Raw genomic sequence first — 11,206 nt, forward strand, 5'->3', positions numbered from 1 at the left:
GAGTTTCTATTTAAGGTTACTGTGTATCAGGCATTAACTACACATGGCCGGAATTTTGAAACATGAATGGCTATATTTGACCATCAACAAATATTTTCTGGCATAACCTCTGGTGAAATTCCTCTATAATCAATGTAAAAGGTTGTTCATTTAATGTTTTGAAGTTTTAAAAAACAACAACATATAAATTTACAGTTACAGGGTACTGTATCAATTTATAGATTACAATAGATTCATTAGAAGCTTGTTTTGGATGTATTCCCAGGGAGAAAGGCCAGGTTTACCTTTTATTTATCTACTGTTCAAATACTGCCATCTTGTGGTGTAAGAGAGACTTGTGTCACTGAGACGAAAATGTCCATGTGCCCTTTCCTACGCAATCATATTTTTTTTCCCCTTGTTGTTGATTTAATTTGTTTAGTGTGTGTGTGTGTGTGGTGTGTGTGTGTGTGTGTGTGTGTGTGTGTGTGTGTGTGTGTGGGGGGGGGGTGTGTGGGGGGTGTGTGTGTGTGTGTGTGCATCCATAGTCCATACAACTACAGTCACAATAAACAGGACACAGTCAGATCAAACAGATGGTGCCTTCAAATAACAATGACTAAATAACTGGATGGATAATCGAGGGAAAAAAAACACTACCTTGGTGATAATGTAGCCTTATTGACAAAACACCAAACGGTATAACATTATTTCAACGTTTCGGCCTCATCGGATGATTGACAGGCGCCATAAAAGTTTTCCACCCACTTTTCAACCAATGAGAGCGAGGAGGCGGGCTTTCAATCTAATCTTTACAAAATGGCGACTGTTGTTGTTTTGCTGCAGGGTCAGTGAAATAAATCCGCTTTCCGTTTCATTAATTTTCTGTACTAATTTGCAGAAACGGCACTCGAAACATCAGGCGCTTCGTCTTGACTGAAATGAAAGGTAAAGAGCGGTCGCCGATTAAAAAGCGCTCCCGGGCCTTGGACGATATTCGAGACAGGGGAGGATGCCACCCGACCAGCAAGAAAATGGGGGCTCTCTCCGTCTCCAGTGGGAGTAATAACGGAAATAGCTCGACCAAAAGTGACGGCGGCTCGACGAGAAGGAGTCTACTTGGTGAGAAAAGAGAGAGGGATTTTGACAGCCACAGTCGGACTGGAAATAATCACAGTTGTCAGTCTGCTCCCGCTAGCTCCGTGGGTAAAAACCACAACCTGAGCCTGACGCTGGATTTAGCCCCGCAGCGCAACACTTCGCGGGGGGAGCCGCGAGTCCAGCCGCCCAGCACCGAGAGTGAGTACAAAACCCTCAAAATAAGCGACCTCGGCACGCAGCTGAGCGACGAAGACATTGAAGACGGACTCTTTCACGAGTTTAAAAAATTTGGAGATGTGAGTGTCAAGATTAGCCGTAGCAACGACGAGCGGATAGCGTTTGTGAATTTCAGGAAGCCGGAAGACGCCCGGGCTGCGAAGCACGCCAGGGGGCGGCTGGTGCTGTACGACCGGCCGTTGAAAATCGAGGCAGTGTACATAAACAGGAGAAGGAGCCGCTCCCCCGTGGAGAGAGACTTGTACGGTGCAACCCAAAGCCATAGACATTTACAGAGACCTCTCTCCCCCACGGGGCTCGGATACAGAGACTACCGGCTGCAGCAGCTGGCTTTGGGACGGCTCCCCCCACCCCCACCGCCCCCTCTGCCCAGAGAGTTGGAGCGGGACAGGGAGTTTGCTCTGTTTGAAGCCAGGGCACGTCCAGCCTTCATTGCAGAGCGTGCAGCATTTCGCGAGGAGGATTTTATAGCGCCAGAGGATGACCAAAGAGCCAACAGGACGTTGTTTTTAGGCAACCTGGACATAACTGTCACTGAGGCCGACCTGAGGAGAGCCTTTGACAGGTTTGGAGTAATTACAGAGGTGGACATTAAAAGGTCAACACGAGGACAGACCAGCACATATGGATTTCTGAAATTTGAAAATCTCGACATGGCTCACAGAGCAAAGCTAAGCATGTCTGGCAAAATAGTGGGCCGCAATCCCATAAAGATAGGCTATGGGAAAGCAACTCCTACCACACGTTTGTGGGTGGGTGGACTTGGACCTTGGGTTCCGCTGGCTGCCCTGGCAAGAGAGTTTGATCGCTTTGGCACGATCAGGACAATTGACTACAGAAAGGGGGACACCTGGGCCTACATTCAGTATGAAAGTTTGGATGCTGCTCAGGCAGCATGCACACACATGAGGGGCTTCCCGCTGGGGGGTCCAGAGAGAAGACTGAGAGTGGACTTTGCTGACACTGAGCATCGCTACCAGCAGCAGTTCCTGCAGCCTCTTCCAATACCACCTTTTGACATGGTGGCTGAGTCATTTGTCCACCGTGCTGCACCTGAACCACTCAGGGTCAGGGAACGGACTCCACCGCCGCTTCACTTTAGGGAAAGAGAACTATTTCCTGGAACTGAATGGCCCACCCCGGCTATTCGTGAACGAGTACGAGCCTCACCTTTTGAGCCTCTTGAGCACTTGGAACGTGAGCGGCGGGCACGGGAGCCCTGGTCTCTGGAACGAGAGCTTCAGGGACGAGAGCCTGTACGTAAGCGGCGTGTAATGGAAGATGGACGTCATATTGATCACTCCCCAGAAAGCAATGAGAGGACAGTAAGGCGCAGACGCGTTTCTCCAGATGGTAGTCCTGGAGGAAGCAGCAGAGATGGAGGCCGCTTCAGTGACTCAGAGCGTGCTGTGCGGGGCGAGAGACCTTCCCCTGCACGAGAACGCCATAGCAGCCTAGAAAAGAGTGGAGCAGAACGGAGACTTAAAACCCAGAGTCTCTCTGACAAGGCTTCTTCAAGCAGCATTGTTTCAGCAGTTGGAGAGCGTAAACGCAAAGCAGGTGATGGCAGTAAAGGGCCAGCCAAGAGAGAACGTTCTGAGAGCAGTTCCAAGGGGGGCCAGCTGTCCAAGCCGGACGGCACCAGACTCAGTATGGCCTGGCATGGTATGCTGTTATTAAAGAACAGCAATTTTCCAGCCAACATGCACCTGCTGGAGGGCGACTACAATGTAGCCAGCGATCTGCTCGTTGACGGCACAACAGGGAGGCAGGTGAACGAGTTGAAGATAACCCAGCGCCTCCGTCTGGACCAGCCCAAGCTCGACGAGGTGTCCCGACGCATCAAAGTGGCAGGTCCCGACGGCTACGCCATTCTACTGGCAGTTCCTGGGACCACAGAGGATACATCTTCGTCCGATCCTGCATCCTCAACTCAGCGGCCGCTTCGGAACCTGGTGTCCTACCTCAACCAAAAACAAGCAGCAGGAGTCATCAGCCTGCCCGTGGGAGCGAACAGGGATAAAGACAACACAGGGGTTCTTCATGCTTTCCCTCCCTGTGATTTCTCCCAGCAGTTCCTGGATTCCTCTGCCAAAGCTCTGGCTAAAAGTGAAGAGGACTATCTGGTCATGATTGTGGTTCGTGGAGCAGCTTAAAAATCTGAACACACTAAGTTCACGTCATGTTAAAAAAAAAAGAAAAAAAAAACCTGCTGTATGTCAGTTACTATTGCATGCTGTGTGTTCTGCATTATAGGGTGCACTAGTATGGTTCTTGAGTGTTTGTATGTTGCCATGTAATCCACTAAAAGGACAAACAGTGCCCTTCTACAAAACTCAAAGGTTGTGTGGTTTTGAAATTATTTTAAAGGGTGTAAGAATTGCTCATAAAGTCACAAGTCTACTATAGGTCAGTCTGTAAATTCCAATGTCGTATAACAAGAGACAAGATGTAGAGAAAGAAAGAAATTGTTAATTTGCAAGTTGAAAATTTCAGCATAAATTACAGGAAGACAATAATACACAGGTAGATAAAGAGTAGACACAATAACACCTCAATGACAATAAAACAACAAACAATTGCCTTATTGGCATTATATTGACAAAAGCTTAAAAAAAGATATTTCAAAATACCCTGGCAAATATATTATTGCCTTTACATGGGTGTTGTTGTGTCTACCTCCAAAACAGGCACTCACATGAGGGGAATCAGATGACATGATTTATAAAGCTTGAAATTACAATGCACTAATAATTCTACTATCATATTGTGACTTGTGAATGCATAGGTTAACACAGCGATTTTGAATTTAATAATTTCATTAAAGGAGCAGTGAATGATCTGGTACTGCAGATGCAAAGCTAATCTCTACAGAAACGGTCCTTTAAACATTTTGATGGTTGATGCACAACTCCTCCGATGCACCACGCCCCACTAGCCAAAGGGTTTGACTATTTTGCCGTCTTTAGGTAACCACCCTAATGGCAGCAATATAGCTTTAAGTATTCAGTAAATGGAGGGAGGTGTGCACAAGAAGGGTTGTGCACTGTATTCTCATTTCGATGAGCTTGCATAAAAGCTCACTCTGGTCCCTGTGATCTCAAAGTTGCTCATAGCTCACTTGATTAGAAGTGTTTGGATAGAGCTTATACATTTTAGTTACCTACATTGTTATTTCTTTGACAAGTTTTGAGGTTCATGATTTAGAATTGAGTATTTTCATTATGTTCCTCACTATTTGAAGTGAACACTAAAGTTCAAGACAGACAATGCACTCGGTGTGTGTCCAGAGACACTGTTAAATCAAAGTGTCACATCCACTCTTTGGAATGCTGAATGTCCCACAGTACAATACTCATAGATGACACGGTAAACAAATACTAACAGGTTATATTTTTTTAAGTAACATTTTATTTAGTGCTTCCCTACCTTTTTAGAGATTGTGTAATGTGATTTTGGGGGAAAAAACAACAGTAGTAATGGATAAAAAGCTTAGAGAACTTTGTGTTGATATTTGACAGTTTGTTTCACTTTTGCTTTGAAACCATTTGGTTCTTCATTAATAATAACAATGATAATAATATTCAGTAAAATTAAAATCTTGGTACAAAAAAGTAAGACAAACCTGCCAGTTGCTCAGTAAATCGGTATGTGTCATTTTTAAGTTTTAACAGTACCTTTACAGTTTATGTTGGAGTTAAGATTTTAAAGGTTGAATCTGACAAAATTTTACTCATGACTGTCGGCATGCTACACCAGCCTATTTACAATATATATATATATATTTTTTTTTTTTACCATTGTACGATTGTCATGCAGTAGTAATCCACCCTAGGCTATTATTTACAGAGTGTGGTTTCATATGTAATGGAAACATTCATGTTTGAAAGTTGTTATGTGTCAACATCACACCAACTGCAACACTGGACTCCAGAGGAGACGAGTGCAGAGCTGAAAACCTCTGCAACGAAGGCAACATAGTGTTTGTGAGTCCTCACTGCTGAGGACGCTTTTAAGTTGTGTAGCCCATCTGCACCTGTGATGACTTCTGTTTAAAATGGAAAATTGAGCTTTGTACACTTTGATGTCATTGGAAAGGAAAATCCATAAAGCCCACGCGAAGCTGTTGACGTACCTGAAAAGTGCGGTTTGGCACTTAATGTGACCGATTATTAATAAATTGTTCATTTGAAGGGAAACATGTTTCTTCGATGGAAGTGAATTGAAGAAACAAGCTGCCTTATTGTGTTTCGAAGGAGTTGTCACTTGATGTTTTGTTTCTTCACACGAAAAAGGGAGACAATTTCCAAATTGTTTAGCGACAGCGAAGAGCGAGAGCCCTGGTTTCATGTGAGGATCGCTGTTTGCTTGCTGTTGTGAGCTCATAAGTTGTCCATCTTAAATTCCTTCCTCATGACTCCCCGTTATACCCTCAACTGTTCCTGTTGACACGTGCACACCTGATCGGGATTGAGGAGCCTCTGCATCCCTTGTTTACAGCAGTTTGCGGTGTGAAACGGTGGCAGATGCAGACAGCGGAGCAGCTCAGGAGACGGGGGGCCGAATTAAACAGCAGCACGCACCTGCATTCCCCTGCACGCACCTGCTCATTATCTAAAGGTCTCACGTGCTTTGTTCCTGGTTCTGAATAGGAGCTGAGGAAATTCCATCACTGGCCGTCACACACTCCACTCGGGAGATTGGTGACACCACTTGAAATTTCCATAGCATCTGCAGTTCATGCTGTCTCACTGCAGAGGCGAAGCTGAACTACTGGGCTGATTTGTCTATCATATCCCCCCCCCAGTAATGGTTTGATTTGACTTAATGTTTGGCACAGGGAAAAGGATTGGCCCAACCACAGCTAGGAATATTGTTTGCCCTTAACTTTGTGTTCCCCTCTGATTGAACGCTCTCCGAGGAGACAAATGAAGAGGTGTGTTCGCCTTGCTGAAGATGTGTTTGGTTGACATCGGAGTTCTGCTGCAGCACGGAGAGAAGACAAAAACAGGTCAATTACCCCATGTGACACCGCTGGAAGGAATCCACTCTGCGGACCACATTCTTCCCCGACATCCTCTAGGAGACCTTTTTCATTTTGCCTTTTCTTAAGTTTAAGTCCAATTTACACAGGAAGGAGAGTTGTCAATTTCCTCCTGACAATCCAGTTTTAGTCATATTAGCATGAAAACAAGTGCAGCGTTGTGTGCTGAGAAGAACCCTTTTCATCACTGGAGAAACATTGCCATCTTGAGGACCACGGAGCAGCTGCTTTCCTCTCTCACGGTCACCTACCTGATACATCACACTACTGCACAGCAGACATCCAGGACAGAGCTGGTATCTAACACCAGTGCAGGGCGCCAATGGTGAGTAAGAAAACAAGTGCTGCTTGCCAGGTCTGTGTCGGTGGTTCAGGCAGCAGTGGTAAGTAAAAGTGTCAACACCACATTGTGTACAGTAGCAAATGCATTGGTTTCAATCTAAAGTCATTACTGAGATCATTTCTCTGACGGCAACTGGTTCATATCCCAGACCAGAGATAATGGGATTGTAATATACCATATTACATATAGAGCTGTTTTAATTCATATCACACAATGTGATGTATGTCTACAGTGACCTACTACATTTGATACTAATGTCATTATTTGTGTAAATGTTGTAGTTAAAGTAAGGCACTTCACCTTCATCACCAAGGTGCTGTTATGTAAGAGATTAAAGAGAAAATCTGGTGAGTCAGGATCTAAGCGGTTGTTAAATAATCTTTCTAGATTAGACACAAGAAAAACTATTACATCGGGTTGCTTTTGAGCTTGAATTATTAAATATAGATGTAAAATCGTTGACAAAATTGTGTCACTGAGGAAAAAATAACCAAAAAAAAACTAAAGTCAAGATTAATGTGATGTCTGTGAGGCAAACGCGGTGTAAATTTAGTTATTAAAGTGAAGTAAATTGTTTTCAACAGCCTTCAGTGTATTCTCCCGAATGCAAGACTGGTAATTACTTAAGTGTGATCACTAGAAAGCCACTCCTGGCTATACTGATCATACAAAAAAAACTTGGATTTAATGTTAAAGCCTTAGGTGTAATTGTGACTTAGCAGAATTGAAAAGGAAATCTGGTACGAAATGTATTTTTACATCTGGAGACTTCAGGCCACAGATTAAAACCTCCACTCAATAAAATAATGTGGAAAAAACTACTCAAGCACCTTATCACATTACATGGACTCAGCAATGAAAGTGTGTCATGTAAAGTTTATAATCAATCAATCAATGTTCAATAATTGACTATTAAATGTATACTATATACATACTCCCTTTACTGCCTGCTGTATGTCACGCTGCTATAGTTGATTTTATTAAAGTAATGAATCCAAAGGAATACAACTTACTATTCTTTTCTCAAAAAGATCTTAATCAGGTCTAGTCCATTATTCATGAGTATACACAGTATTATGATGCAGTTATATCAGCTAAACAGAAAAATAAACGGTGGCGATCTTAATGACATGTTTTTTTAGAACACTTTGGATTCAAAGCATCACCAGCTTTTCAGATAATGATCGTTGCCTTCAATTATAAATGTGTATGTTAGTGTTGGTAAGGCAATAGGTTTTTGTCTTTTTTTTGCTAATTTAAATGAGTGTCCGACATGGAACAACGCAACTTTCTCAGTTCAACACATCTCGTCTTATTGCTGATTTGCTTTGTCTACCCGATCCACAGGTTGGTAAACAAAGCAACAAATTACATTTTCACACTTGCATTCCATAGGTTTATACCATTACAGTCCTTTAGATCTTGCATTCAAACTGTTGTTTCGTGACAAACCCTACTAACATAAAAACATGTCTTCCTGTCTCTTACATAGAACTCTGCTGGACAGAAGTCGGTGCATGAGTCCACTGATAAATGACATCTCCAGATTTCTTCATAGGTAAGTGACCTATACGTTTTCTTTGTTTGACCGTGTGTTGCCTTTTAATGTGGATATTCTGACAAAAATAACTGTAAAAAGACTTTCCAGGGTCTAATTTGAGACCCAATATAAAACATTGTTTACTCACAGTAGTTGTAGTGGTGGTGGTTTGTCAATAAAAATATATTAAATCTATTGCAGCTGGTGTTTTTATTTAATTTTTTATTTATTTATGTGTGAATTACACAAAAAGAGACCGAGTTACACATCAGTTTATTATAGCTGAGTGTGCACCGTTACAAGGCTTGGGACAAGGTAGCTATGATTGGTTAGGCATGTTTTCTAAACTCATTCATTTCACAAACCCAGGAGTAAAAGGAGTGACATAAACCGCTTCACCCAAACATGAATTTGCATACATTTTTCTTCACAGTGGTGTCAGAAATTTTCCAAGGAGCCATGAAAAGTATTGCTCAAAAACACACAGTTACCTTAACAGATCAAAAATAACTAGCAAGTAAAATAAACTCAAACTAAATCTAGGTTTAAAGCATGAGATCCTTTTTTTTTTTTCACCACAGTTGATGAAAATGATGGTACAAAATATACAGAGGCCTTGAATCACGATTGCATACTGGTGGTGAACGCAGCTCGAGAGCCAAAAGAGCTGTTGTGCATGACTGGTTATTGAAACAATACAAAGAGTCTTGCTCAATGTTGTGAAAGTGAGCTGAGGGGGAATAATTTGGGACTAATTAAGATGGCATTCTTTGAGTAGGTGCATTCCTCCGCCATAAGAGGGCAGTGTAACAAAACACTTGTCCCTCTCTGGATTCTGGGCCGTCCCTGTTGAAAACTTACAACATGACTGAATAATGGATTGTGTAGTAAAGTATCCAAAGTTACAATTAATTTATAATGCGATTCAAGTTGTAGGTAGGTTTCTAATGTGTCTTTGGCTGACATTACAGGAGGTTAATAAAGATACAACACAGTACCTTGGAAGGCAAACTGGTGAAAAACAAAGAATCCACGTAAAAACTCAAAACCCTCCACCATACATACATATATATATTTATGTATAAAGACTCCCATGTATTAACAGAATAAAATCATACGTTGCATTGCCATTAATCGGCTGCCTGCAGGCACTGTAAAGGCCGGGCAAGAGTCAGTTTAGGGCCCTGTACATTTATATGGGCAACATTGGCAAAACAACTTTGTAAAACAGTTGGTCAGAGATTTAAAGACAAATAAGGTTGATAAAATGACAGTCAGAAAGTTCTGCTGCTCGGTGGAGTTCATCAGGTCCTGGATCAGCCAACTCTGATCAAAAATAATGAGGTGGTATGTTCGCTTAAGTGATTTCAGTGATAGTGTGCGTGTGACAGATTGTAAAAAAAAAAATAAAAAAAAATAAAAAATCATCTGTGAGCCTTGCATAGAAAAGCTCACAAGGTAAAGTGTGAGCAAGTTTTTGTCAGCAGGTTCCGCAAGTCATTATTGTTATTGTTATTATTATTTTTACATTTCACAACAGATGTTTTAATTTGATAAAAAAAAAAAAAAAATAGAAGAAAACTAAGTGTGCTTATTTGTGTAGTAAATTGCAGCTGCAATGACTGTAAACAGGTTGAACTGTGGAAAAGAGCAGAGGTGTCAGTCAAAGTGTCAGCGCTGAAAGAAGCTGCAGTCAGTCAGTCAGTCAGTCAGTCAGTCAGTCATGTAATGATTCAGCTGGGATGTTCATTTCTTAGAAGAAAGCGTTTAAACTGGCGGCTGAAGAGTAAAAGCTGAACGCAGCTGAACTGTGTTTCAACATTAAACTGCAAATGAAGAGATTAAGAGTCGTCAGGGTCCAGTGATCGCTGCTGAATGTCACTTTAAATAATAATGACCGTCGAAGAGTACGATTAGTTTAAACATTACTTTTAGATGCTAAAAGCAGTTTAAAATGATTGGATGTCAGTTGACATTTACTGTACTGTTGACAGTGCACGTTTTCAAATCGAAGCAGTTCAAATTGCAGTTCAGAGTCGTGTGCACTGAGAACAGCTGATATATTGGTTTGTGCACCATGGAAGCACTGACACCTGAAGCAGCTACTGAGTTCAGAGGTGAGAGATGAAATTTAGGTAATATTACACTATGTGTATATGATTTAGTATATAAATACATCTATATATACTGAGGTGAAATCATCATTTTATATGGACATACTTTTCTTGAGCCATTTTTGAGAATATCAAATTTCAGAAAAACAGTAAAAAGTATGGACAAAAAAAAACTTAAATAATGTAATGAAGTACAAAGACTAATAATAATATGCAAGGGTATAAAGGGGTCAATTTAAAAAACACTTTGTTTAAAGATACCAGTAATGCCTATGTAGGGGGAAAACATGTAAAACAAGAGATATTCCAAAGTCTGAATGGTGTGTCATTCATTAATAAACATACAAAAACATGTGTGTGCATAGCTGAAAACAAGCACACTGGTTATACTGTAGCTTTGAAATGCTTATATGTGACAGACACTCTCCCCTTTGTCCTATCGTCTTGTGAAAATTGGTGAAGAATTGACTTTACAGCCTGACCCTGCACATGATGCCATAGAGATGGACAAAGTTAAAGGTCAAAGCAAATGTGCAACATAATCACAATGTTGCCCAAAGTGCATCTGTGCCAGCATTGTCGCCGAATCACAAAAAAAATACTGAAACGTGCTGGCTGCGGTCTGTGTCAGATTCTCATCGGTTTTGATTGAGGATAAAGTATTTTTTCCAATTTGACAATAGAATTTTGACTTTTTAAAAGTTCAGCTAAACAATTTATTCACCCATTCCCAGACTACTGTTTGTCCACTGACATGGTGCCACTGTGGTCATAGTCTGGTTCTCTTGCAGAGATCAGGAGTCACTTAGGTACCGCCTTCAAGTTGCGGCCCATAGTCATGCTCATGC

The 11,206-nt window shown here is 41.7% G+C and overlaps 1 protein-coding gene across 1 annotated transcript; it reads left to right on the plus strand.

The window, feature by feature from the left end:
• Window positions 1-816: 816 nt before the first annotated feature.
• Window positions 817-3,473, plus strand: rbm15 (RNA binding motif protein 15; the record flags this gene model as incomplete). Its single annotated transcript, XM_083895148.1, has 1 exon — window positions 817-3,473. The coding sequence occupies exon 1, from the start codon at window positions 921-923 to the stop codon at window positions 3,471-3,473; it is 2,553 nt and encodes an 850-aa protein (XP_083751274.1). The 5' UTR covers window positions 817-920.
• Window positions 3,474-11,206: the final 7,733 nt, after the last annotated feature.

The sequence above is a fragment of the Microchirus variegatus genome, assembly GCF_963457635.1.
Source record: "Microchirus variegatus genome assembly, chromosome: 9".
In the NCBI taxonomy this organism is placed as follows: Eukaryota; Metazoa; Chordata; class Actinopteri; order Pleuronectiformes; family Soleidae; genus Microchirus; species Microchirus variegatus.